The sequence below is a fragment of the Trichoderma ghanense genome, assembly GCF_004382785.1.
Source record: "Trichoderma ghanense strain CCMA-1212 chromosome Unknown scaffold_7, whole genome shotgun sequence".
In the NCBI taxonomy this organism is placed as follows: domain Eukaryota; kingdom Fungi; phylum Ascomycota; class Sordariomycetes; order Hypocreales; family Hypocreaceae; genus Trichoderma; species Trichoderma ghanense.
This window is the reverse complement of record NW_027395670.1, coordinates 352,829-379,895: the sequence shown is the minus strand read 5'-3', so window position 1 is coordinate 379,895 and position 27,067 is coordinate 352,829. Positions and strand designations below refer to the sequence as shown.

The window sequence follows — 27,067 nt, the reverse complement described above, 5'->3', positions numbered from 1 at the left end:
GCGGGTCGGAACGTGCTTCGTGTTCTGGACGAAGTGCAACAAGTGTCAGAACGTATGATGAGCGATGGTACAGGGATGCTGCATGACTGGATTGAGCCAATCTGGGATGAGAGAGTTAGAGAAGAGGTTAAGAGGGTGCGTGGTGTTGCTGAGTGATGGAGGCATATCGTAATGACATAACCCAGTCTATCAGCTATATTTGATGATTTCTATTTGATTTAGCCTCATACCGTGAGCCCGGAGAACTGGGTTGTCTAAATATCTTAGCTTGCCAACTTCTTCCAGTAGATTTTACCGCCGTCACCCGCGCCCAGCATATACTGATGCACATAATCATGATACAACCACATGACCCGATACGCCCACACAATGATCAAGGCAATGAAAGCCGGACAATTCCCATCCCCATCAACTCTCCACGTCGTAAGTCGAACCAAGCGCTTCAGGAACGGCCTCCATCCCGCATCAAACACCAGCTGGCCATATGTCCTATCTCGCCCTTCCAACTTGAGATAACGGGGGAAGCTTTCCAGATACTGAATGTACTCTGAGGGAAGATTGTTTTCTATAGCTCCATGCAAGAAGAGATTCTGTACCAGAGTCAGCAAAGCAAGTATTAATCCCAAGTTCAAAGGGTTCCCGGCATACCACGTATCGAGCACTTGGCGTGCCGTTGGGCCGCAGTGGCCATTTCGCCTTTAGTGTGTAGACGTCAAACGGCTCGCTGGATATCTTGTGGCTTTCGTCGATCTCATATGCCTGAAGCTTCACAATGTCGTATACGACTCCACTGCCTTCCGTCACAAGAAGCTGGTGGAATTCGATAGTCGTAAGAAGATGGGCGAGACCACAAAGAGATGGAACAGGCATCTGTTGGTCGCCGTGGACGAGTTGGAGCTTTCCTGTTCCGCCATTTGGAAGCTCTTCAATACTCGCATAGCAGGGCTCGGAGTACGGGATCCCGAAGACGTCAAATGTCACGTAATGTGTTGGGACATTGACGATTTTCGTGGCCAGAGGAGTAATCTTTCGATCCTTCATGGCGCTGGCCTTCATGTTGGAGCCATATCCGAGATACCATACGAACTCATCTTGCTGAGCCGCAATTTTCCATATAGGAAGCTTTGTCTCGGTAGCCATATCCGCCTCCAGGTCGTTCTGTGATTGTCTCAGGTCATGCCATCCTTGCGCGAAGGAAGATAGAGCACAGGTAACGATTGAGACGGTCGAATGCTGTCATAGGCTCGGTTTCCGAGACTCGAGCGCCAGATATGTGAGAGAATCTCGTCTCCAAGCACACGAGTACCACACTACTGGTGCAATAATGAATGCATCTCTTGTGAGACTGCGTTAGACAATTGCATACAGGTCAGGAAAAGTAGGGATCACTTAATTGTCAGAGTCACATCCGAAATCGTGTCAAGTTGGCACATTGTTGCAACTTTAGAGGTAGCGAGCGCATGTAGCCTTTTTCCCATATTGAAACCAAAACCACAGTTTGATATCAAAGAAAACCTCCAGGTTCAGAGCGACTATCTACACTGTAATATACTTCACAAGTTCAGCCGGACTCCTGGCAGTAAATATCGCCCTCAACGGCACCTCCAACCCCAGAGCCCGTAGCCGATGCCTAAGCTTGACAGCGGCATTAGAATCAGCCCCAGCCGAAAAGAAACAAGTGTCGGGCAATATCTGGACTTTAGCTCGATTTAAGCACGATACCATTTCCCTCTGAATGATGCCTATAACCCCTGAGACAGTTTGCAAGCCATGCTGGTTGTCATTGCGTGTTGCCAAGTAGCCATTCGTAGGATCAGCTTCTGTAACGGCAGCAAGACGACTGTCTAGTTCCACCAGCGAACATTCGTCCACGATTGCTTCCAAAATGACTTGTAGCGCATCTTCAACGGTGACCATAAGAGCAGATGGTAGCCGATTGGTATCGTGCTCAATGTGCAGCGACCAGCGGTCGGAATCGAGCTCGAACCACTCCAGCATCAACGGAAACTTGGATCCCTCGGCAAAGCGGGGAGATACGGTGACTTCGCAGTCCGGCAGCTTCAGCCACGTAGCGAGGCTCGTCTGAAGAGGATGAAATGTCACCATGCAATCGAAAACTGGATGCTGAAGGTGGCCGCCTGAGATGTCGAGTGCCTCCAGTATTCGTGAGAATGGTATTGCATTTGCAAGAGCTTGGACGGCCGAGTCGCGGACGTTGGTCAGAGCCCGGTTGATATTTCCACCTCGCTGGTTATCGAGTTTTACGCGGACTGGAAGCCGGTCGAGAAACTGCCCCAACGACTCGCGTTCATACCAAGACGGACGGTTGGCGTTTGGAGTCCCGAGTATGACATCGTCTTCACCCAGAATCCACCGCGACAAGAGAGCAGCAATAGTCAGCGCCATGTGGTGATGAGTGATGCCAAGCCGTTTGATCAGTGAATTCAGCCTCATGATGACGTCCCCGTTGAATTCGAGAGTGCGCGATGTCCCATGGAAAGCTGCAGTCGCAGAGGGAAGAAGCGGAATGCTGAACCGAGAGGATTCGGAGCTTCTCGTATCGTGTCCGGCAAGGTAGTTTCTCCAAAAGCCTTGCTCAGACAATGAAGGGGTGTAGTGCCATTGGCTCGATCCCAGATGCTGGGGTTTGTCATGTATCTTGACACTCTTTTCGTCGTATGCGTCTGACACAAGGCGAAGGAGATTCTGCAGTGTCCCCAGATCAGCAATACTATGCGAGGTGACAATGACAATCTCGAGTGTTGTATCTCTCTGTCTATCTTTACCGTCACCTGGTGGACGCATAAAGTGGACGCGGATCATTGCATCGCGAGCCAGGTCGAACGCATGATTGACTTCCGCCGCTACGTCGAGCTCCTCGACTTCATAAACTCGAGGCGAAGAAACTCGAATGACCCTCCTTACACCATCGGGCCCTTCAACAAAATTAGACCGAAGGACAGGATCGGATGCTAATGCGGTGTTGAAAGAATCCACAAGCCTGGCGTAATCCAATCGGCCGTGAACAGTGAGTACGTTGGCGATGTTGAATGCTGTAGTAGTGGTGCCAACCTGGTACTGGAACCAGACTTGTCGTTCGAGCTCTGTCAACTCCTCTGTTGGCAATGACTGGTTCCTCTTTGAATCGGTCCTGCCAGATGCTGAAGGCCCCTTAGCGCCCAGCATGCCCTCAACTGTATCGACCTGGGCTTGGAAAGATGGAGCGGGGAGTAACTCTCGAGCTGTAATTTCTACTCCGAATATCGCGGTCAGCTTTGTCGCGAGAAGAAGAACCAACACTGAGTGACCACCCAGGGCGAAGAAATTTTCCGCTGGTCCCAGATTCACCTGAGGCCCGAGTTGAAGGATTTCGCGCCATGCCTCTGCGAGCTTGGACGCGACACTCTCACTTGGCCCGTGATCAGCCCCATGGCGGAAGAATGACTTTGATCGGTACATTTCTTCCAGAGCTTTGTTATCAACTTTGCCATTCATCGATCGCGGAAAGTCGTCAATCGAGATGATCTGCTGGGGCACCCATGAAGGAAGCAGTGTCCTCTCCAGCCTCCCACGAAGGTGACCGATTCGTGCTTCAATAGAGGTTTCTACTGCTGAATGAGCGAATGCGACATATGCCACGAGCGCTCCATCAACTGCAAGAACCGCACATTGAGATACGCCATCGACGGTTGGCTCGGACAGGATCGCGTGCTCAACTCCATCGAGCTCGATGCGGAAGCCCCGGACTTTGACTTGACGGTCCATGCGGCCAATGTAAACGACTCGATCATCTTTCTCGCGGATCCCATAGTCACCCGTGCGATACATCCTCTCATTTGGATGCCATGGATCGGGCAGCACCCGCAAAGCCGTCTGTTCAGGGGCATTGATGTATCCTTGGAGCACTTGTACACCTGCGAGATATATCTCGCCCTGCACTCCTTTCGGCACGAGACACTGTTGTTCGTCGAGGAGATACATGCGAGCCGTGGCGGAAGGTGTTCCAATCGTAATGGTGTCTCCTTGGATCATGCGTTCGAACGAAGTACTGATTGAACACTGTAGCATGCGTCAGTCGTGGTCTGCAAAGCTGGAGAATGGCTGGCTACCTACCTCTGCTGGCCCGTAGGCATTGTATAGTAGCTTCTTTCCGGCAAACTTTTGGATGATTGGAGCGGTGATGGCTTCTCCAGTGGCATAGATCTATTCGAAGCAGTTGTCAGCTGTGTTTCGTATGCTCGGTGAAAGTAAACCTACGATTTCAAGGTCTGGATAATCGTCCGGCTCCAAGACGGATAGAACCGCTGGCGTCATTGTCACGGTATTCACTCTCTGAAGATGAGCATAAGGATCTGCCGGTTCTCTGAGGACGAGAGTTGCTCCGTGTAGCAACGCAGAGAATATCTCCTCGTTGCAAGCATCAAAAGCGGGCGACATGAACTGGGCAATCCGTCGCCCAGGAGCTGCGAACATGGTAGCCTCTGGATTGCTCTGGAAGGCCAAGAAAGATTGATTCGTGGTAGGAATGCCCTTTGGTGCGCCCGTTGTCCCGGAGGTGAAAATGTAGACAAGAACAGAATCTAGGGAGCCAACATCTGGGAGTCTTGCCACATCAGCATCAGTCGCATGAGACAGCAGGTCCTCTATAGCCAATGCTTCCTTGCCTGCCATTGTTGGGACATCATCTCGCTGTGTCGAGTTTGGAACAAGGACGGCGGCCGCTCCGCTCGCTTCAAGCACCATTGCTTTTCGTTCCATCGGCCACTTGGGATCAAGAGGAACAAAGGCCCGGTTCGTTTTGAGAATCCCGACGAGGCCCAACAGCCACCCGACTGACCCGTCGCCATATACAGCAACAGCTGTGGCCTTTGTATCAGCCAGATGCCTGTCGACGTGATTGGCAATAATGTTGGTTTGCTTCTCGAGCTCACCGTAGCTGAGTGTCACACCTCGGTGGTCTTCGATGGCGACGTTTTCGGGAAACTGATCGATAGAGTCCTCAAGCATCTGCCTCACTGTCCTTCCGCTCTGATGGATTTTCACTGCCTCTGCCTGCTGATATGCCGTCTCTTGAAGCTCATTCAGCCTCATGCAGTCGCCCACCCGAGCATGCTGCAATACTCCACGAAGTGCTTGTTTAAAATGGCCGCCCAATCGCCGAATTGTGTATTCGTCAAAGATGTCGTCGTTGTACAAGATGCGAAATTCGCCATTGGACTCTATCAGCAACGACAGTGGAAAAGCGCTGTTCTCAATGGACTCGGCGCGAACAGCTGGCGGATTGGAGTGCTCATCAGGGAGTGCTGGTTGAAGCGCGACCAGACTGCTCATGGAGCTCCCGGTGCCGACTTGATCGGATCGTGCCCAAGCATACTCCCCAAGGGTGAGTATATCATCCATGACCTTGTGGAGGAGATTTGATACTTGTTCCTCCGCATCTAGATGAACAACCAAGGGTAGGGTCGACATGTATAAGCCAATCGTGTTCTGATGCTCAGGCTGTGACGCTCGATTAGAGAATACTGAGCCAATCGCGACTGTAGACTTTCTCTCAAACGTGCCCATTGCCATTGCCCAAGTAGTGTAATAGACACAGGCTGCTGACAGACAATTCTTACTAGCAAATTCAGCGACCTCATGACTGGCAACAGACGATCCAAATAAGAGGGTGTTGTGCTGTCTCGCGGAATCCCGCAATTCTCCGTTGGAAGTGGTGGGTTCTTTTGGCAAGCCATTTGTTAGGCAAACACCTTTCAAATACTCGGCAAAGAACTTTTTTGCTTCGGTGTCGTTTTTTTGTTGTAAGGATATCAGCTCAAGGTTCGCTTCTATTGAGCTGGGGCTGCTTGGAAGCTGCCGTCCTCTTGCAACGCTCTCAACGGTTTCCAGCAGTATTTGCAGTGAGATGCCATCCATTAGGCTATGATGAGCTGTCAAGATCACGGTCAGCTCCTCGACACCTCTTGGCATATTGAGCGTCGGTGTGACTACTGAAGCCGCGTTCGGACAGTATGCGATGAACTCCAGGGAGCAACCCAATCCAACACCCATATCGACATTATCGACTGTATTTTCGTAGTCAGCCAAGTTGCTGTACAAGTGCAGCTTGTGTTTCCTGAACGGCTTCTTGTGGACGATTTGCGCGCCGCAACCAACAGCGAGGCAAATCTCCGTTCTAAACACAGGCTCAGCCTGCCAAACCACCCGCCATGCTCTCTCCATCATAGTGGCATATCGGCCAGCGTAGGCCAGCTTGACCTGGTTGACGTTCTTCGAGCTGCAAGCCAACGTCGGAAAGGCGAATGTGAGCTGTAGACTGGTCAAAGGACCGACATCAAATGTTTCGTCCTTCAGCGCAAGGACACTCCGAGCCTGGCTTCGGAGTACTGCCAATTTCTGTGTGACGGCGAAACTCTCGTCTGCTGATAGTTTCGATGCTTCCATCTGGACCCCGACTGTTGTAGCTGAGCTCTTGGCTATATCCTCAAACGTTCGACAGCTAAAGAGGTCTCTTAGAGAGACGTCGAGGTTTAACTGGCGAAGGGCAGAAACAAGCTTGAACGCCAATAGGGAGGATCCGCCCAACCTCAAGAATGAATCACTCGGCTGTATCTGCCCGCCATCATTCCCTAAACGGCCAAAAAGATTGGAAGCGGCATTGAGAATTTTGGCCAGCCGGCCTTGTTCCTCTAGTGTTTCAGTATCTGGCACCTGTGACACAAGAACCGAAGTCGTCACAATAGATTGTTGCTTGGCTCTGCCACCATCCATCGTTGAGATGATCTCCAGGACTTTCTTATGCTGTATTTTTCCGTTTGGAGACACTGGGAATGACTGGACAGCCTCGATCCGATATGGGATACAGTATGAGCACATGGTTTGCCTCGCGATTGCTAACAGTTCCAATGTATCAACCGTTTCTGGCGTCACGACTGCGATGATGCCGTCTTCTGTAACCGCAGCACAGACAGATGCGACTCCGAGGAGCATCCCTGCACGGCTGAGGGCGTTCTCGACATCTCGATCGAGATTCACGAGGAAGCCGCCATTTTTGACAGTCCGATCTTTTCGACCGCAGAACTCGATTAGCCGGCCACCTTCCGGGCACGGTACCCATAGGCCGTAATCGCCGGTTTTGTAGACTCTTCTCGAGTTCCAATAGATGAAACTATCGTTTGTTCGAAGTTTGTCGTTGTAATATCCGCGAGAGACACCGTCGCCAGCAATATATATCTCGCCTTCCGTGAACTCGTCTTCAATCGCTTCCATATCGTCGCCGACAAGCCAAATTGGACTTTCCACGATTGAACCTCCAATGATCTGAGGATTGATGGCGTTTGTAACCGGATCACGAGATACAACGTGAATAGAGCCCATGGAGGTCGTTTCTGTCGCTCCGTATCCGATCAGAACTCGAATACCAGCATCTACCAGCGACGCAAGCAGATCCGAGGTTGCCGTCTCACCGCCAAGGATGACGGTATGCATGTTTCCTAAGAAGTCTGATTCGGGCGTGGAGTCCATCAGAGTGCTCAATATCGATGGCGTCGCGGCCAGTACTGTGCATGAAGAGGCTTTGGCGTAGATGTCTTCTGCTTGAGCTGGGACCACTGTACCGCCATTGCCCAGAGCTGAGAAAAGCATACATGCACAAGCTACAGATGCTTATCAGTTCAGCTCTGTATTCTTTAGAAACACTTGACTCACCATCAAAAGCAACTGACAAAATATGTAGTAGTCTATCCCCAGGAACGATGTCTAGGTTCATGGGGCTCGTCTGTGAGTATAAGCAGAAGGCTTTGTGCGAGAGGATGACTCCTTTTGGACGTCCAGTACTTCCACTGGTGAAGATAATGCAGGCATCGTCGTTTGGTTGTGGAGAGTATGAAGGCGTGTGGGAACCGGACGGGGGAGGAAGCGTTGTGATATGCAAGACGTGATGCGATCCATTGGCCGCTCTGAATAGTTCTGGTGTAGTGTTGATGACGACCTGGCTTTCGACCGTCTCGCAGACGTAATCAATCATCTGGGGCGACCATGACTTGCGATCGATGGGCACAAAGCAACCACCAGCCTTGAGGATGGCGAGAATGGCGATGACGTTGAAGGTTCCATGAGCTGTTACCAGCAGGACAGGTGATCCACGGCCGACTCCCAGAGAAGATAAATCATGAGCCAAAGATGAAGAAATATCATCCAGTTCTCTATATGTCAAGGCTCCATCTTCGTGATCAATGGCGAGATTCTCTGGGTACTGTCGAACGGACTGAGTGAACAGCTCGCAGAGATCGGTTGGTAGGGACGACATGGCTGCTGAGGTTGATTTCTCACTGATGAAGACAAGTCAGCAACCCAGTTCAAGATTGATATAAGCCAGTCCACTAAATCCTGCTGTTGAAAGATCTGATTTCGGAATCAGCATCATTTGGCCTAATGTTTGACAGCTCGGTCTGATACCGACGACCCGATCGACAACGGACCGTCGGTTACCGAGCGTAGTCGATCTGGCGTTGGATTGTAAACTTCCTTGAACATTCACCAACGACGAGGAATACCCGTTGTAGTGAGCGAAATGAAGGCATCCTGTCTTGGTTCTTGATCTTGGTGAATCTTGACGTAGTAACCAAAGCATCACACATCTCCGCCCTCCGCATTTCCATTGTCTCGCATTCATCATGCTGTGGAGCGTAGTAACCAGATTGGACCACACCCAGACTTTGGTAGTTACAGGCCTAATTGCCCTGCTATTATTGCTTACCGTCAGGAATCTCTTCAGGAATGCTCATCTAAAGGTCAGTATAGCCCTCCCTGGTTGAGAACCATTGAATCGTATCGACTAATAGCATCAATCAGGTTTCCACGCTATTCGGCCGCATAGGACCATTCCCCGGCCCATCATTCCGTTTCCCAAACGGACAAGGAACCGAAAAGTTCTTCAACGGCCGAGACGCAGCTAAAAGATGGAAGGCTCGTTACGGATCCATCTACAGCATCTGGTCGGGGCATAAGCGAGAAGTGTGAGTCTCTTCCAACAGTTCCTGATACATGACAGAATCGGCGCTGAACATGGATTCAGTGTCATCACCAAACCGGAACACGTCCAAGCCTTTTACAGAGACTCTCATACTCATTTAAAAGCATCCGATAACAATGCTGGATGGCTTTTTGGAGAGCTACTGGGCTCTTGCGTTGGCGTTGTCAGCCAGGGGCGCTGGGTAAGAGTTCGAACACCTTTCGAGCACCATTTTATTCGCCCTGCAGCTGCGCAAAAATGTTCGCTATTCATCAGCGAAGCAAGAGCATTCCTACGTTCACTGAAGAATGAAGTTGAGAGTGTCATCAATGTCACAGACGACCTCAAGTACTGCCCTTTCTTCATGGTCGCCAGCATCTTCTTCGGCCCTCTGACAACGGCCCAGCGCAACGAGCTGCACAGCATTGGACCCTTGAGAGAAGAGCTCTTTCGACATGCTTTCAGTGGCGGCGTCAATCGGTATGCATTTGCCAAGTATCTACCTGGCTCAGCATTGCCGAAGCTTCGCAAGTTCCAGGGTTTATGGGAAGGCTTCGTCAAGAAGGCGTGCCACGAAGCTCGATCGAGCCGCGAAAGCGCCATTGTGTCCCTTTGGGAAGCAGTAGAGCATGGGGATATCTCCAAAGAAGAGGTCCGTCAATAACATGTTTCTCACTTATTCTCCCAGTAACTGACAAAGACAGCTTCTTCAAACACTGGACGAGTCCCTGTTTGCAAACCTCGATGTCACCGCACACGCGCTGTCCTGGAGCGTCATCAGAGTTGCTCATCACACAGCAATTCAGAACGAGATCCGACAGGAAGTGCGGGACAATTACCGATCGGAACAGGACTATGAAGATTACCTGCGTCGGGACAATACTCTACTGGCGGCTTGTATCTTGGAGGCATCAAGGCTTCACCCGATTCTGCGTACGTCTTCAGGCGTCCGTCGTAGTCTGTATCATATGCACTGACAAGAGCCTATAGCCTTTTCCAACCCAGAGGCTGCGCCAGCTGAGAAACTCATTGGCGGCTGCAAGATTCCACGACATGTAGGGCTCCAACAAGATCCCTTTTGCACATGTACTAACGGGAAACAGACCGATGTCATAGTCGACGCCTACGCAATCAATGTCGACAATCCCTACTGGGAGAAGGCCACCGAGTTCAACCCCCGCAGACACCTTGACCAGAAAGATCAAGCACGACGGTACAACATGTGGCGGTTTGGATTCGGCCCTCGGCAGTGCTTGGGGAAGAATGTGGCCGATATCATTCTCCGCGTGATTGTAGCCGAGATGGTACGCTGCTACCAGATGGATATTGTGGGCGAAGGGGGCATAGATGGGATTGAGCTTCAGGCGGATAGCTGGATCGGACTGCCTTACTGTGTGGCAAAGTTGATTCCGTCGTCAGTGGCGCCGACGGGTAGTGATTAAGCTTCCTCCTGAACAGCAGATGAAATAGGTGTTTATGCAAAATTGGTGCCTACTTGATGGCATGATGCAACGTGTATGTGCTACAGATGCTTATTCTTTGCGGTAGATGTTGATGAGCAATCTACACACCTATTCCTCTCCACCGGTTTGTAAACCTCATATAGAAACCCACTTCATGCGTATACACTTCTTCATACCCCATCGCCTCTTCAATCCTTCGCAAGCCCTCAAGCAGCTTGTGCTCAGGAAGGGCAAATGTAAGTCGAAACCAACCAGGCTGAGGCTCAGAGTAATCAGCACCACTTCCAACAAACACGCCACCCCGTGAACACTTCTGCACAAGCGCTTCTTCATCATCAAACGTGTCACAGCCCTCTGACAGTCGCAGCCAGATGTACAGTCCGGCCACCGGCTTGTAATAGGACAAACCGTGAAACTCGGCAAACTGGATGGCGATCCGAGCCGCTGTACGCAGCCTTTCTGTGTTGAGATTCACCAGCTGTTCGAGCCTTGCTGTATCGGACAGCATCGGAGCGGCCATGACTGTGCCTGCGTTGCAAATCTTTGCGTTGTTCAAGATTGCCTGCGACATTCGTAGGGGCTTATTGTCTTGAGTGACGAGGCATCCCTGGGACGTATCATTTAGTCCAAGGCATCATGTGCTGCAGGGAGGAATACTTGGCATACCAGTCTCATACCGCTGCAACCAAAGTCTTTGCTGATGCTATACAGAACATGGACCCTTGATCGTTCAACCCCAAGTATACTCAAGTCTCTCGATAGTACGGAAACGAACTGTGTTTCTGGCGAGTGATAGACGTTTTTACTTTCTTCTGAAGAGGTTTCCAAGTCTCCAAAGGTGGAGAGTGCATAGATCTCGTCGGAAACAAAATGAAGGTCAACTTCCTGGCAGTATTGGAGCAAGCCATCGATTGCCTCAGTTGGGCAAATATGCCCATACGGGTTATGGGGATTGCAAAACAAGATGCCTCGAACTTTGCAGGTTGATTTGTCCGCAGCGTCTCTATATGCCTGGACTACGTCTCTTGCAGAGTGAGGCTGTTCAGGCGACACATACACAGGTATCAACTGTACGGAGTTTCGCAGCACTGCTGATACCTGGAAGCTCCCTAACATATTGTCAGTCTCCTCCAGGCCGGACGTATCACCATACTCCCAATTGCTCACCCCACATTGGCGCTGTCACAAGCAGACCGTCGCCCTCATCGCATATATCGTTGATGAGTGTATCCAAAACAGCGCTACAACCAGTTCCAGTGACAATGTGCTCCGGCCTGACGGGGATCCAAGGCGAGAAGAATTGATTGAAGAACACGGACAGACTCTCCAAGAGCTCAGCGGTCCCTCCTAAGCCACTAGCATACGACAGGTGCTCCTCTTTCAGGCCCACGACGCAGTTTCTTTTGAGCATGGACAGGATTTCCGGTCGTAGAAGCCAGTTCTCGGCCGTCGCCATGTCGATGTTGGAAGCATCTTTCGATCCTTGTCTTGCGAGGGGCCGCTTGAACTGTTCCAGAAACCAAGCGTTCTTCTCGGTTGCTCGACGTGATAACATGTTGGCCTTTCTGAAGTATACGACGGTGTGATAGTTCGTGGAAGGATGGCAGACGACTTGGCTACGATCTACTGGAAATGTCTTTCCCTTTGCGTATTCGGACCCTGGCAGAGCGTTTTCTGTGTAGACATCGAATAATACTCTTCCGTGGAGCAATCAAATACTATCTTTAGCAGTGGCCCAATGCTCCTTTGAATTGCAATTGATTGTTTTGATAGCAGCACTTGATAAACTAAGATGCAAGATTGCGCTGAGCATGATGTTGCAAGGGCCACAGGAAGGCTCATTACCAGCTCCTTGCTAACTTCGCGAGCCTCTCTGGCCACCATTCACGGTAGACTTGGGAATGGGTCGGCACCCGAAGAGTAGACGGAGCTCGGGGACCGAATAGCAGTGGTGGAACATCAAACGCTCCCACTATGACGACGTAAGACGGGGAGGTATTTCACGACTACTCAATGATCGACGACAAGGCCAGAAGCCTCGTTGGATAGTCTACAAGTTTGTCACGATTAATTCGAAGATCGAGATACCATCTCAGCAAAACAACAGGACGGAATTGTGATAATGTCCAATAACGCCAAGTTCAGCAAAAGTACCGCAAACGAGGCGGCGAGAAAGGCATACATACTGCCCAACAACCGACAGGAAATTGAGCGGATGAAGAATCAGCACGAATGGATCAAAGGCTCATTCGGCGGCTTAATAAAGGCCCCAATCGACTTTGAGACCAAGAACCAGAAGATTTTGGATTCTGCAGCTGCTGATGGTATGCCTCGTTTGTCCGCCATGAGTGCCTTGTTTGCTCACCTTTGATAGGCACCTGGTTGTGCGACGTGAGCAGCTTATTTCCACCCGAGACGGAACTCATAGGGTTTGACATTGCGTGAGTGATAAGAAGAAACATTCCAATGTTGAACTTGGGATCTAAGATAACCGTTTGCAGAGCAGAGCTATATCCGCCGCCTGAAACCCTTCCATCCAATGTCTCTTTGGTTCTGGGCGATCTAACCAAAGACCTTCCTGCTGAGTGGGCGGCGAACTTTGATATGGTTCATCAACGCTTCATCTTTCCAAGCTTTTCCGCCGATGTGATCCAGGAAATACTTGAAAGGTTAGCAAATTGCGTCAAACCCGGCGGTTGGATCCAGCTGGTCGAGCCAGCGGCGAATGAGAATGTCTCCGGTCCAGGGCCATCAGCCTTCGCGACGTTACACCAGATCGCAAGCCTGTTCATGAAATGTCCCAGTCCCCAGCAGATGATCCTAGCACAGCTTACAAAACTTGGATTCGTCAATATCAACGTCCAATCGGTGGATATCGTCATTGGCAAGTTCCAAGACAACCGGGAGCTGGATATCAGGGGACGAAAATCCATGCGAGCAGCATTTAACAACATGTATCCAATGACTAGGCAAGTCTCTCACAACAGACCATCCTGGTTGACGAACAATGCACTGATTGTTATACCTGCAGTCACAATGTTCTGGGCATATTTCAAGAAGACTGGAGCACGTTGCCTGATCGATTTGACCAAGATCTGAACACCTACCGCACCGCCGTCAGACATCACATCATTTGGGCTCAGCGACCAGTATGATAGAGAGTGAACATTTTTCAAGCACAAGGGCATACATGGATTTAGACCTTATCAAACCGATAACATACGTATTATTGGCATTAATTGGAGAAACAAATTGGCCCCGAATTACTTCGAGCTGGGACTTGGTATTCCTACATGCTCCATCCGGGCGACTCAGAGGCTGTTGTACACCTCTACAGCAGCTTTAGCAGTCGAAGTAGCACTCGCCGGATTAGTACCAGTCACTAAGCGCCCATCAACAATATGAAAGTCTCCCCAAACGTCGTCAGGCCGCTTGTCTATCGAGTTGAACCTCCGATTAGTGCCGTATCTCACCGAGTCTCTAAGACAGGATGTACTCACAGGCAGCGCCAAGAGCCGCAGCGTGCTCCTCTACAAGAGGTTTGCCCCAGCTTCTGATCTCAGACATGACCTTCAGAACATCTTCTCCCTCGGTGGTAAATCCCGTAATGGTCTTGCCAGAGATGATGGGCTTTCCGGTAGCTCTATCCTTGACGTTTGCGAATAGTGCCGGGCCATGGCACACGGAAGACACAACGCCGCCGTTGGCCCAAACGTCCTCTGCGATCTTCTGCAGGCCGGTGGCATTTGGATAGTCAATAAGGGCAGCATGGCCAGCCGAAGCAAAGAAGATTCCGTAGCCTTTTTCATCAAGCTGCTCTGGGGTCGGCATGTTGTCCAATTTCTGCCGAAACGCACTTTGGGGATCCTCGTACATCGCCTTGTCTGGGCCCTTCAGGAAGTCGGGCTGTAATGACAGCCAATCCGGAGTGTATTTGCCCGTCTCTGATACCAAGTCAACCTCGAATCCGGCATCGCGGAAGACACGGAATGGGTGGAGTGCCTCCGAGACGAAGGCACCAGTCGTTTCCTTGCCGTTGAAGAGGTCAGCCTTGGCTGATGTGACGGCGATGACGGCGCGCTTGGGAGGAGCCATGGTCTGTATGACTGAGTCGAGTTATTTGAAGACAAGCCGATTATCACTTTTCTAATTCTTTTACTTAGGTTATTCTGACTTTTCGGAACGAGGAGACTACTTTCTGTTCTCTGCACTGCCAGCTACCCCCATCTTTTATACACCGTTCAATTCTTTCCAATTGCATGCTCATGCTACGTCAGTCCCGTCTCATATATGAGCCACTTACCTGCCAGGCGGTCCGCATGGGCTGGTTGGTTTAACAATATGTAGTCTGTCGGCCAATGGAAGGCTGCAACGCTATCTGTGAATTTAATCTCCATTCTGGGTTGTGTCTGGCCACCTATGAGACAACCTGCTCCGGTCAACCTCTAGTGATGTGACCTCTTATTTGTCAAATCATCAGCCACATCAAAGCTTTGTTCTTTTGCAGCGTAAATTTGGTCATGTTTGTAACTGCGGTCTAAGAGGTATCTAGGTGAACAAGACTCATGATTCGTATGTGAAGACGAATACAACACACGCCACTGTCACGTACTCAAATGAACTGGGCGAGTTAAATGGAGGAATCAACGGAACGTCCAGTTCAGATGGTCTTTATCTTCGTCAGGGTAATACCCGTATATCACTGGTACTGAAACTGCTGGTATTGCTTGCTCCAGGTGCCTATTACTTCAATCTCTGCGCTGTATTAACCTTGCTAATGCTGTTCTCAACGCTCATGTTTGAAGAGTGACACTCGTTCAGAATCCCCAGAACCAGCCATTACAGATCTTTCATATGCGCTATGCACCTCGAGTAGATTCCTTCCCACCTCGGGTTTGATCAAAAGCTGAGAATCTCGCCGGTAAACGATACAAATCTTCCACCGTGAGTCTTCTTATCTGCCGTCGTGATGACATTGAACATGCCACCCACGGAATCCTCCACCTTGACAGGGGCTTCACCAATACCGAAGAACCGCGCCGCTTCGTTTCCCATGTCCGTCTGAGAAAACCCCGGATCCAAGACAAAGGCATTCAGCCATTCGTCCTCAGCATTGATTCTAACGGCGTACCAGTTCAGTAGAAGCTTGGACGGACCATAAGCCGCGTTGGGAACTGGCGGTTGATTCCTTTAACGCATGTCAGTTACCCTGAGCTTATGGAGATACTCGGCCATCTTGTAAACATACCCAAGTGAGGAAGCTCCAGACCCAACAATGGCAAACACAGCCTTCTTGGTCGACTTTTGCAACAAGCCCCTAGCGGCCTGGTACAGAGTCACCACAGCGTAGGCATTCACATCAATGTGCTGCTGAATCTCGTCTCGTTTGACATCCTTGACAAGCGGGTAGGACTTCACAATGCCGGCGTTGGCAATCGCAATATCCAGGGTGTCAATCCCATGCTTCTCTTTGAGCTCTTTCACGACATCAAATGCGTCTTGCTCTACCCCCGCATCATACTTTACGACAATGAGATTGCTCCCCTCGCCCTTGGGGAGGTCAAAGAGCGCCTTGGAGGTCAGGTGGCCCGGATCCCGGTTGGCAGAAATGACCGTCTTTTTGCAGGTTAGTCACTCTGAAGCTCTCGTCGACTTCCCAGTCCACCAACTCGAAGGTGGTGCTTACATGATGAGGTTGTGAGAGAAAAGTTCTGACCAGCCCAAGGCCTAGCCCGCGGTTCCCGCCTGTAATAAGAACAAATGTCTGACTCATCGTATGGGCTGGGGAGTTGCAGTATAGAGTTGTAATGTACTGTAGCAAAGGAGATCACAAGAAGACTTATATGAACGCCTCACGAGTCAAACAGATTTTAATCCATCTCTATAATTCCACTCTTGAAACAAACTTTAGCGATGACAAATTCAGAGGCTCTCTCATCAGATGACAAATGCTACATTGATAATCGTGTCACGGAGGAGCAAATGGCGGAGTCTTTCAATTAAGAATAGCAGAAACACCGACCAACATCCAACAACCATTGTTCGTGTACAGCGCCGCAGTGCGAAGTCCGCAAACATCCACTACTGCGGATTTACGAAGCGGAAGTGCTTCACAAGACGTCTGGTCTCGCTATCTTGTGCTTACCGTCAGCAGAACGCCCGTTTCAAATCACAAGGCTCTGTACTAGAAGGCAGTCGTCGGTTAAGTCCCGTACATGAAGTCCGCTGTCTCTCCTGATCGGTGAACACGTATCAGCATGTGAATATATTTGCTAAACCCTGTTTCGCTCTTCTATGAGAGTTCATCAACTCTCTGCGGTCTTCTGCTAAAATCCGTATTGCCACTCTAGTGCCTGAAAGCTGTTGCCTGGTTATATCCATGAAGGCAGCCACACATGTGAATTTTCACATGGTAGTAGCTGAGTATCTGCATGATCATGTACACTGCACGTGCGACTCGCTGTCCGTCCATCCTGGGGAAATGAGTAACTCCTCACGCTGAACTCAGTGAACAACAGTAGGTCACATGCACAGATTATCGAAAGCACCATGAGATTGCTTTTTTAACAAGTTCTACCTGCTTCTGGACACCTGGCCGACCCTATGTGCCGGAAACGCGGTCGTTTTGGCATCTCTCGGGAGTTCTCGGGCAAATACACATGGCACCCTCTTCCAGTCTTGTGCTCCTCCCAGGCGAATGGAACAGAGAGAATCATGCTCACGAGATGTATTAAGTCCCTGACTTCATGGCTCATGGGTCTCCGAGGAGGGGGTCTGAATTGAACAATACCTGTCTGGTCGGGGGACGCGATGAGCAGATAAAGGAAGAAGGATGGCTTCAAGACCTTTTACTTTTACATCTAATAAAAAGGGCATTCTAGACATGGATAACTAGTGTCGCTATATTTTATAAACATTCACTGGACCCGAATCTTCGAAACGAAAAGGAAAAGAAAAAAAAAAAAAAGACGACAATTACACAAGGGTCTCACCTTCACCCCTATATAACAAACTCAGATCTCTCTTGCCCTAGGCACAACAACAAGAAAGGCAATCTTCCGGACGCTCTTCTCCTCCTTATCCTTCTTCTGGTACTTCCTTTCCGCCTTGTCCATCTTCTTCTCATACTTGTCCGCAGCCTTCTGGCGGCGCTCTTGCATCTTCTCAAGATCCCGGCCTGAGTGACGGCCCTTCTCCTTATAATCATACTTCTCCATAGACTTCTCATACTTTTCCAAAGCCTTTTGGCTTTTCCGGTCGTGCTTCTCGTTGGCCTTGATCCTCTTCTTGAGCATGGACTGCTCGGCAGACTTGCGCTCTGCCTCGCTAACAAAGACGTCCACCTTGCTCAGAACATTTGATGGACTGGCAACAGGAGGCAGCTCATCAATCTCAAGCGGCGAAATCCATGCCTCAAGAGCCCTCAGACGACGCTGCTGCGCACTGATAGTCTTGAGCTCGTCAGCCTCCTCGAGGGACTGCAAAGACCCCAAAATAGGCGACCTTTTGTCGATTTCCCCCTTGTAGTTCAGAATGGGCATGTTGGTGAGCAGGGCAACGGTCTTGAGTTTGACAATCTGCGCCTCCAAGCCCCTAGGGAAGAAAAGCTTCTCGTTCGCCTCGCGGATGACGGCCCCTGACCGGATCTTCGACATGGCATAGGTTCCCACCTTTGCACTCAGGCCGGCAGCGGCAAAGACGACCTGGGTCGTTGGTTCCGGCACGATTCCGCCGATATCAGAAGCAGCGGCGAGGACGCGCAGCCCCGGGCTCGCAACAATCGCCCGGTTGAGGTGGTCGAGGAATTGTAGAAACTCGGGCTTTGAGATGTTTGACCGTTCCAAGACAGGTGGGTAGGCCCTGAGGAATGCAGAGCCCAGCCTTGCGCTCGTGGCGGGGATTGCAATGGTCTTGTTGGCGAAGCTGCTGCCGATTGGTGCCAGAGCTTGCTGCCGCCGGACCAAGCTCTCCTCGTATGGCGGAGGCTCAGACTCAGAGGAGCTCCGCGAAGACGAATATTCTTCATATTCCATGGCAGCAGTTGCTCGATGTTGGCCTGGTGGGAGTTCATAAAAATCCTGCTTGGAGTGGGCGGCTGAGAAGGCCATGGTAAAGTTGACGGGTAGGCTCGAAAGAATCGGTTTGCTGGGGTTCTTTAGCTTTAGCTGTAGACTGACTGCTTGAGACGATGTTGGTCGTTATACTAGGGGAAAGACAGACACTCGATACTCTGGCCAACCCTCCCCCTTTATATCGTCAACTCCATCAACCAGAAACAACTGCCATCCTTCATCCTCCGTAGAGCCTCTTCAACGCTCTGACAGTCCATCTCAGCCTTGAAGACCCACGCCGCAAATCCGCCAACCTGTTGCGAGCTCCCCCATTCGCTCAGGAGGCGGGCATCTATGTTTAGCTGCCGATTAGAACAGGACTAAACCGAAACCCGCTAGCTATGGCGAGGCGAAGAATCCTTGCCTGGACGATGCCATGCTAAAGCGCCAGGGGTCGAGACGAGTAGCGTTGCAGTGCTGACGAAATAGGGATAGCCATTCGAGGTTCATTCGAGCTGTGGCTGTGAGATTCACGCCATTCGAGCTTCGAGCTACATTAGTGAGGAAGTTTATTCGAGTCCCTCCATTCGAGTTTTCCTTTCGAAATCCCTTTCGAAAACCATTCGAGCCCATTCGAGCCTTTTCAGCCAACCAGCATGTTTCCGACGAACTAATCTCCCTATTCTCACCAAGAATGTAACAGAATAGCAAAGAGCTGACGCAGGTAATGCCTGCCACGCGCCGCATCGTGGCAAATGGTGGACGAGCCCGCCATAATAGGCCTCGCAACGAAGCACAAGAGAGAAGCGGAAAGCGGCACGAGTTGTCGATAACCGAACGGCTATTGTATCTAGAGGCCAATTGTCAAAGGCTTCTTTAAGAATACCAGAAGCAGAGTGGCACGGATCTTCAGAGCTCAACTAAACAAACCTGCTTCAGTTCTCATCCAGATGCTCATTTTGCCCGAACTTCCTAGTTTCTGTCAAACAGCAGGAAGAAGAACTACAAGCTCTAAAGACAGATCAACCCTCAAATCGGAAGGGTGTGAAGGACAGCTGGCCAAGATATCCCATGCGTGTATTTTGTATTATAGGGTATCTCACCTTGATTGTGGCCCCCGCACCCCGCCATCGATATAATATCTGCTGTTGTTTGATCTCAAACAATGTAGGAACTGCGAGATTCTTCTTTCCGAATGGCCTCTTCAATCACTGCTAGTGAACAGCTGCGTATTGCTCTTCCACTCTTAAAGTGACTGCCCCGACAATGTATGTCGAAGGAGAAGCGATCTCAAACAATATGCTCTTGACCTTGATCATAGCGACTTTAGACTAATTGAGAGACCCATCCATTCAGCTACAGTGTAGAGGCAGCCGAGGGGTTGAAGGCATGACAAAATGCCTCTGCCATGCCAAAGGCCATGAAACAGTGAGCCATCAGCGCCTCTGTCGGATCCTTGCTCATGATCTTGATGTCCTCTGATGACTGCCCCGTATCCCACCAGAGAAGCCCTTTATTGGCACGGTGGGTTCGCAAGCTGGTACACAGCGCTTGCACGTCAAAAGTGAAGATAGTCCATCTCACCAACAGCAACCCCCTCGGTTGATGGGTCATTGGCCGTGTTTTTGATCGTAAAAGCTCTGAGGTTTTGAATATTGATGACCCATTACATCGCTGACTATAACAACTCTACCCTGTCCATGCCGACCGCCGAAATCACCTCGGACCATGCCTCTTCGGCACAAAGGCCCGATCCCAGTTTGCTCAACCTCCAGAACACATACGATGAACTGCGTCACCTCGACAATCTGGGACAGCTCATCGCCCCATGTAAAGATCCGGAATGTGCAGAAAGATGGCCGCGATTAAAGATGCAAACAGGAAAATGTTGACCCTTTCCCGTCGCCTCAGTCTCAGGCCATACAGCTACAGCAGATGGATATCCAACGCGCCGCTTTGAGAGCCCATGCGATGGCCCTCTCGCGGCCCCTCGTCCGGCCTCTTCATATCCTCGACCTTCCCGAGGAGATGCTGCACGAAATCCTCAGCCATCTCCAGGGCTTCAGTACCACGGCGTCTTCTAAGCCTCCTCTAGCAGAAGTTGTTCGACTGGCGAAGCGTGAGAAAACCCCTTGTTATTCAGCTGTCGGCAAACTATTATTTGGGCGAGATTCAAGTGAATCCTCTGGTTGTTTGAGATAAAGAAATGACAAGCAGTATTCTACGGGATGAAATATGCAATTATTCGATCAATTCCCTCCAACCTTCAAGTATCGTAACATTGCATCACATCTATCTATACCGTTCAAATCCAGTACACACAAAATAACATCTGGATCAAGCCATGGACAACTAATTGTACCTATTAACAAACTTGATGACCTTCCGCCCAGTGCTGCTCCTCACAAATCCATCAAGCTCGTCAACAAAAGTCATCTTAAAGCGATACTCATTAGTCGAAATGACATGCAAAAACCCCTTAATCCGAGCAAGCAGCGCCTCCTGCGAAAGCACCCGCGACGTCCTCGGCGAGCACATCAGCCGAATCTCTAGACACGACTCCAGCGAAGGCTCCAGCTTATCCAAGATGATCTGCCACTGCAAGACACCGCACTCTTCATTGTTCAGCAAGGCAGCCATGTCCTCAAACTGGATGTACTCTCCGTCCCAGTCAAAGCTCACTCGTCTGTCACGGCCTTGAAGCCGAAGAATGCGCAGATACGGCCAGTCCACTGCGGGAATCTTGTCCCGAGAAGACTCAGGCAGAGGATGAACCGATCCGATATCGCCAGTAACATATCTTACAAGCGGATTGCGCAAACGCGAGAGCGACGTCTGCACAACCATACCCGACTCTCCTTCAGGCAACGGCTCGATATCCTCGTCGCCCGGAGCAAGCGACGACGGAAACACCTCGAGCAGCATAGCCCTCGTATCGAAAATGAGGTCCTCTTCACTCGTCGTGCTCACTCGTCCGGTGATATCAGGACTGCTTGCCGCCCACGGGCCGGCCTCTGCACTGCCCAAGATGGAGTAGATCTTGACGGACTTGAGCGTCTCCTTGATGTGTGCTCTCTGCGCGGACGTGAGCACTTCCGAGGTGTAAATTATCTTGTTGAGCTTGATGAGGGCACGCTCCTCTTCGGTGAGAGTCGAGATGTGATGCACCATCTGGACGACCTGCCCGCTGTCTCCAGCAAAGACGTTGATGTGGTATTTGGCCAGCAGTTTGGCAACTTCGTGAGGAGGCATGAAGTTGCCGGCGCTGAGAACCGACGCTCCGGCATTCTCCATGATTTCCAGCATGAGATCCAACGATCTGCGTATCAGGGTCAGTATCTGCTCTCTTGTGCTGTCAGTCTCGAGAAGTTACCTGTAAAGCTCGCCCGCGCAATGAGTCGTCAGCGCCCAATCTCCGGGTTCGAGGACCCCAATCGTCCTGAGAAACTGCCCGAAGTGCGCTCTATGCTTGCGGTTCTCGTGCACATCCGTCCCGAAGAAGAGCGGCTTTGAACCAAAGCCTCCGCCGGTGATGCTCGCGTATACGCTCTGACGATATGTATTTGCAGGATCAGTATCGTTGACGAGGCGCTGAATGGTGTTGTAGCTGACTCGTGTTAGAGGAATCAACCAGCTTGGGACCGGGTTCGGTTGCACTTACAGGTCCTTCTTCCAGATGATGGGCCGCGAAGTCAAGTCATCATTTGCTGCACGTTTCTCCTTCTTTGCCTCTTCTCTCAGCACCTGAACGGTTTCTTGGGAGGGAGGATATTGAATCTCCTCTACATAGAAAGGATGGACTGTAGCAATGGCCAACACCTCGCTCAATTGGTAAGGCTCAAACGCCATGATGAGATGCAGTTCTGGTTGATGCAACCGTTTCCTATGATCGATGTCTGTTGAGTGAAGCCAAGCTTGAACGAAAGGCAGCTCTACATTTACGGTAAAGAAATACGATATCAAAGCGATCTCACATTAACACAATGATACTGTGCGAGAACTCACTGTATTCATCACCAAACCTTTTCCACATCAAGGAGATGCAGTGTCTATTAGTCGAACCCAAAGTTCAAGTTCGTAATGTCCAAGATGGTTTCTTTTTCCCGTGGATTCAGTAATCCAAGATGAGCCACGTCCGTAACTCTAGTCTCACGCTGAGACATGCATATAAAAGCACCTTGTCATTTCCCTTGCAGCGCTTAATCGAAGAGAGGAAAAAGCAAGCAAGGGCGGGAAATGGGAGAGACCTCGTCTACACCTGAATGAACTTTGTGAAAGGAGTACCACGTCAGGGACCGTTCGTGGAAACAATAAGAGCACACTTTTGATGGCTAATGGGAAATATCACCATGTCTCAAACGGACGAGAGAGCATCGGGCGTATGAAAGACAATGTCTCAATTTTGACCGCCACTAATACTACTGTACATGCCTACGAAATACGACGTCTCTCGGTGTGATACGTCAAGGAAAGATGCCAGCCGACAGGCATCACCCTTGATGCCGAACCGCGATTTGTTCGGCAAAGATCCCTGCCCTGCAGCAAAGCAGGATTCAGCTCCGTTCAGCCCAGCCACTTCCCAGGCCTTGTATGAAAATGTCTTTGAATCGGGTCGTTTCCCGCGCTCTTATTCGTCAGGCTCCTTGTACGTACTTGTACGAGCTGTGCTACCATGTAATGTCCATCGATCTGCATCGCGATGGTGCTGTCAAGCTTCAAACAAGATTATGCCCTGGGGTTACATCTTCTCCGCATGTTCAATCTCCCAGTATCTCCGATTGCTTCACCGCAGTTCCAATAGAACCTGAGACTATCGAAGCCACCGAAAAAAAATAACCCGGCTATACTACAGTAGTATTACAATTACATAGTTGCTTCAAACAAGTACAAGCGACAAGTCCGAGTACGACTCCTCGGCTCATGCCATGTCTCAAACCAAACACTTCTCTTCCGACGCCCCCCCTTGACCCTCTCCGGCTCCCATCTCCGCCTCTATCCGCGTCCATGTCTCTCCCGTCTTACTCCTTTGTACCCACGCCACCAAAAGGCACAGCATCCCACCTCACCCGACGCAGGTGCCTCTCCGGATCTCTGACGTGGTTCCGCGCATGCAGCCACCGGCGATTGTCAATCATGATGATGGACCCCTCGGGCAGCACCTCAGGCGTCAGATCCAGCCTCACCATCGAGCGGTGGCTCCCTCTCGCTTCCGCTCCCTGCAGCAGCACCCGCCTCAGCTCCCCCAGAGCCGCAGCCGCCCGCTCGCTCAGGGGCGTCAGGAGATCCTCCCGGAAGCGCATCCTCGTCAGCCGGCCCTCGCCGTCGGCCAGCAGGATGCTCGCCACGATGTCCCTCTGGCCGGGCTGCTTGACAAACTCGGGCGGCGTGCGGATCTGGAACTCGGGCCTGGCCAGCGACGCCCTCGCCTCGGGCGACAGCCGCTCGCTCAGCCGCTCGACGTTCATGACGGACAGCGTCCCGCCACCGCAGCGGTCCGGCTGGAGCACCTGCAGGGCAAAGTAGCGCGGCGGGGGGTCCTCGTAGCTGCAGTCCGTGTGCCAGGGGAAGTCGTCCATTGTCTCGGAGCGCGCCTGGCAGTTGGCCGTCTGGAAGCTCGTCGCCGACGGCAGCACGTCCCAGAACCAGCCGCGGGTCGCGCTGTGCGAGATGGGCAGCTGGTGGCCGTGGTGCTGGTGCAGGCTCCGGAGCAGCTGCTCGAGGTAGCGGCTCTCGGGGTCCGCAAAGCCGAGGCTGACCTTGAGGATGCCGCGCTGGGCCAGCGTCTCCGACACGACGCGGACGTGACCGGGCTCCTGGGCGCAGCTGAGGTTGGGGGCCTCCAGGCGGGGGACCATCTGCGAGATCTGGGCCGATGTGTTTGTTGGAGTAGGACTTGTGTGGGCGGCGGCAGCCCGGGAGTGACGGGGGTATTGCTGTCGATGGCGAGCAGCACCACGTACGAGTGTACGGTGGACTGTTGTAAAATGATTTGATGCAGCACGGCGATACATGATGTGCGAGTGCTTGATAACGAGCAATAATCGGCGGTACTGCGATGGGAGATGAGTGGTTGTGGATCAGAAGATGAGTATTGACACCGTCTTCTATTCTGTACGATAGGTTGTGGATGGATGCAACTCCCAGGTGTGATGCATCCTCATACCGATTGAAAGGGGTTATTTATCATGGCCATGGTGTCACCTTCAGCTGGCCACAGCACATGAAGTCTCTCCGTACGGGTAACATCCTGTTTCTCCCCCCCCCGGTCCAGTTCACGCACACATATGATTTCATTTCGGGACAACCGCCACCACTTGCGACTACCGGGTCTCTCCTGGACATACGGTACGAGCACGATACACATGTGATAAGAATGCTGCTGCTACTACTAGTACTGTTCCTCCTTCTCTACCTCTCCCAAGCTGAGTAGACCTCCGAGATATACCCCCAGCTCACACCCCGTCCCTGCGCATCACCGAGCAGAGCCAAGCTCCCCCATGACTAACAGCACAGATCCGATCATTACTACTCCTCCAAATCCCCAATCCCAGCAACTCCCCATGCACGACATGATACGTTCCAATAAGGGGGCACCTCATCTTCTCCCCCTTTGCCCTCAACACCACGTCATACAGACGGGGCACGATCCGCCGCTGTACGACGCAGCTCCCCTCCAGCCCCAGCCCCGGGTCCGTCTGGCGCCGCAGCGCAGCCAACCACTCCTCGCCGCTGAGGTCCTCCCCGAAGACGATGCCGTCGCCCTTGCCGCTGCGGATCGGCTTCAGGAGGAACTCGCTGCGGAGGTGTGGGTGCGCCTCTGAGCGGATCATGAGGCCGTTTAGCTCTAATGAACCTGGGAGGAGCGTGTCTGCGATGCCCCTGCCGAGAATCGTGGCCTGCCTCTCGGTGATGACGTTGAGGGCGACTTGCTTCTGCAGTTCCTGCTTGACGATGCCTAGCATTCGCTTGTCGTGAACTAAGAGGATGGTTCTCATGTCGTTGAAGCAGCGCAGACTAATCTCCCGCAGCATCTCGGGCGTCATGGCCAGCAACTCCCGCTGATGCAGCTCGAGCCCGACCTGGTAAACCTCCTCGACAAGCTCTCCCTCACTCGTGAAGAACAGCGAAGATACATCTGGAATGGCAGCACCGCGCTCGGGCTTCCTGAAGACGGCACAGAGCGTATAACCAGATTTGCTTCTGGGGTCAGTTACCAGTCTCAGGTCCGCGAGATCAACTATTCGCGGAGCATAGCCCAGACGGCGTCTTGCAGCATCGACAAACATGTGGATGTCAATCCCAGCTTCTTCGCCTTTGAGCAGATGGATAGGACGATCTCGCCGGAAGAGAGTAAACAATCCGTCAATAAGCTACCATACAGTCCGAGTTAGAAACTGAACAGTGGAACGATCAATGGACTGGAGACTGTACATACCTCCTTTGGCTCCGTGGCACTGACAAGTCCACATGTCTTCATGCCCGCCTCCTCCAGGGCCAGCTGCCCATACGTGGCATGCATAAACCCATTAAACGAAAAACGAGCGTTAATCTCCGTAATCCGAAAGTTCTCAATCACGCTGCCGTCTTCGCTCTCGACTTCTTCGACCAAGAAATCAGGTCTCCAGGAGCCTCTGCAAGCCGCATAAGGAGGCAACGTCCCAATAACTGACTGCAACTCAACATACTATGCCCACATCAGCCTCATTCAATCAATACCACGGCAACACATCCAAACATACCTTCAAAAGCTCCTCCTCCTTCTCCCCAAGCGGCATCCTCCCCGGAAAATCCGCCGCAGCGTCAAACCACCATCGATCCACGATATCCGTGATTGAGGCAACCAGCGCATCATTCAGCTCCTGCAGACGCTCCTTGTGCTTCTCGTGGACGAGAATCGGACGAGGGCAATACGTGCTGTACGATCCCTTTGGCCATAGGAAAGGCTGGCAGAGGCGCGTGAGCTTGGCCTTGATCGACTCGTGCTCCTGTTTGTACAAAGCTTCGTCCGCCTTTACGGCTGATACGTTTTCGTATCCGTTGAGCCCGCGGCTGAGATGGACCTGCGTAAAGGTTTCTGCAAGAGAAGGTTTCTCCATTTCGAATAATCTATTGGGTATTGAAGCGAGTTGACAATCGAAGTTATGGCGAGGATTAGAGCATCCAAAACATACTACAACTTAAATATCCCTCTTCTCATGCAAACAAGATGTTCCATGATCCATGCGATGCAACCACAGCAAGCAATCCCACCCCGTGAACCCCGGTATATCCCCCCAAACCCCAGATCCCTCCCACATCACCATTCCCCCCTGTCGAGGCGCAATACTTCAGCTTGCCTCCCCGCCGATCATCTCATCCCCAAAGACAAACTGCCAACCCCTGTTCCATACTATATCGACACCATCACAGACATTCCCCCCTCCCAGACTAACGAACGCCAAGCGCATCTTCCCCGATCCCAGACGCCATCCCATGCCCACATCAGCCAATACCCATCACCCCGACCAGGTTCACCCACGAACTCCCTTGCATACAAAGTC

The 27,067-nt window shown here is 51.5% G+C and overlaps 10 protein-coding genes across 10 annotated transcripts; 2 read left to right on the top strand and 8 right to left on the bottom strand.

Moving 5' to 3' along the window:
- Positions 1–263: 263 nt before the first annotated feature.
- CCMA1212_006262 (Nonribosomal peptide synthetase 10) lies at positions 264–8,330 on the bottom strand (the record flags this gene model as incomplete). Its single annotated transcript, XM_073703493.1, has 6 exons — positions 7,708–8,330; positions 4,258–7,631; positions 4,114–4,203; positions 1,543–4,059; positions 649–1,233; positions 264–590 (listed from the first exon to the last, which is right to left on the bottom strand). Exons 1-6 carry the CDS (start codon positions 8,306–8,308, stop codon positions 264–266), a joined length of 7,494 nt encoding a protein of 2,497 aa, XP_073557704.1. The 5' UTR covers positions 8,309–8,330.
- A 345-nt stretch (positions 8,331–8,675) lies between these two features.
- On the top strand, positions 8,676–10,455 carry CCMA1212_006261 (Cytochrome P450 monooxygenase roqR; the record flags this gene model as incomplete). The annotated part of the gene is made up of 6 exons (XM_073703492.1): positions 8,676–8,792; positions 8,854–9,017; positions 9,077–9,665; positions 9,718–9,946; positions 10,004–10,068; positions 10,117–10,455. 6 exons carry the CDS (start codon positions 8,676–8,678, stop codon positions 10,453–10,455), a joined length of 1,503 nt encoding a protein of 500 aa, XP_073557706.1.
- Positions 10,456–10,576: 121 nt separating this feature from the next.
- CCMA1212_006260 (putative inactive 1-aminocyclopropane-1-carboxylate synthase) lies at positions 10,577–12,031 on the bottom strand (the record flags this gene model as incomplete). The annotated part of the gene is made up of 3 exons (XM_073703491.1): positions 10,577–11,083; positions 11,143–11,585; positions 11,644–12,031. 3 exons carry the CDS (start codon positions 12,029–12,031, stop codon positions 10,577–10,579), a joined length of 1,338 nt encoding a protein of 445 aa, XP_073557705.1.
- A 567-nt stretch (positions 12,032–12,598) lies between these two features.
- CCMA1212_006259 (uncharacterized protein) lies at positions 12,599–13,631 on the top strand (the record flags this gene model as incomplete). Its single annotated transcript, XM_073703490.1, has 4 exons — positions 12,599–12,800; positions 12,851–12,917; positions 12,978–13,430; positions 13,508–13,631. 4 exons carry the CDS (start codon positions 12,599–12,601, stop codon positions 13,629–13,631), a joined length of 846 nt encoding a protein of 281 aa, XP_073557919.1.
- Positions 13,632–13,787: 156 nt separating this feature from the next.
- CCMA1212_006258 (Glutathione-independent glyoxalase HSP31) lies at positions 13,788–14,571 on the bottom strand (the record flags this gene model as incomplete). The annotated part of the gene is made up of 2 exons (XM_073703489.1): positions 13,788–13,912; positions 13,977–14,571. The coding sequence occupies 2 exons, from the start codon at positions 14,569–14,571 to the stop codon at positions 13,788–13,790; spliced, it is 720 nt and encodes a 239-aa protein (XP_073557920.1).
- Positions 14,572–15,375: 804 nt separating this feature from the next.
- Positions 15,376–16,249, bottom strand: CCMA1212_006257 (uncharacterized protein; the record flags this gene model as incomplete). Its single annotated transcript, XM_073703488.1, has 3 exons — positions 15,376–15,664; positions 15,725–16,092; positions 16,163–16,249. The coding sequence occupies 3 exons, from the start codon at positions 16,247–16,249 to the stop codon at positions 15,376–15,378; spliced, it is 744 nt and encodes a 247-aa protein (XP_073557911.1).
- Positions 16,250–17,489: 1,240 nt separating this feature from the next.
- On the bottom strand, positions 17,490–18,584 carry CCMA1212_006256 (uncharacterized protein; the record flags this gene model as incomplete). Its single annotated transcript, XM_073703487.1, has 1 exon — positions 17,490–18,584. The coding sequence occupies one exon, from the start codon at positions 18,582–18,584 to the stop codon at positions 17,490–17,492; it is 1,095 nt and encodes a 364-aa protein (XP_073557912.1).
- Positions 18,585–20,879: 2,295 nt separating this feature from the next.
- Positions 20,880–22,376, bottom strand: CCMA1212_006255 (uncharacterized protein; the record flags this gene model as incomplete). The annotated part of the gene is made up of 3 exons (XM_073703486.1): positions 20,880–21,846; positions 21,901–22,134; positions 22,189–22,376. The coding sequence occupies 3 exons, from the start codon at positions 22,374–22,376 to the stop codon at positions 20,880–20,882; spliced, it is 1,389 nt and encodes a 462-aa protein (XP_073557913.1).
- A 1,169-nt stretch (positions 22,377–23,545) lies between these two features.
- CCMA1212_006254 (uncharacterized protein) lies at positions 23,546–24,382 on the bottom strand (the record flags this gene model as incomplete). Its single annotated transcript, XM_073703485.1, has 1 exon — positions 23,546–24,382. The coding sequence occupies one exon, from the start codon at positions 24,380–24,382 to the stop codon at positions 23,546–23,548; it is 837 nt and encodes a 278-aa protein (XP_073557914.1).
- A 597-nt stretch (positions 24,383–24,979) lies between these two features.
- CCMA1212_006253 (uncharacterized protein) lies at positions 24,980–26,623 on the bottom strand (the record flags this gene model as incomplete). The annotated part of the gene is made up of 3 exons (XM_073703484.1): positions 24,980–25,897; positions 25,963–26,211; positions 26,267–26,623. 3 exons carry the CDS (start codon positions 26,621–26,623, stop codon positions 24,980–24,982), a joined length of 1,524 nt encoding a protein of 507 aa, XP_073557915.1.
- Positions 26,624–27,067: the final 444 nt, after the last annotated feature.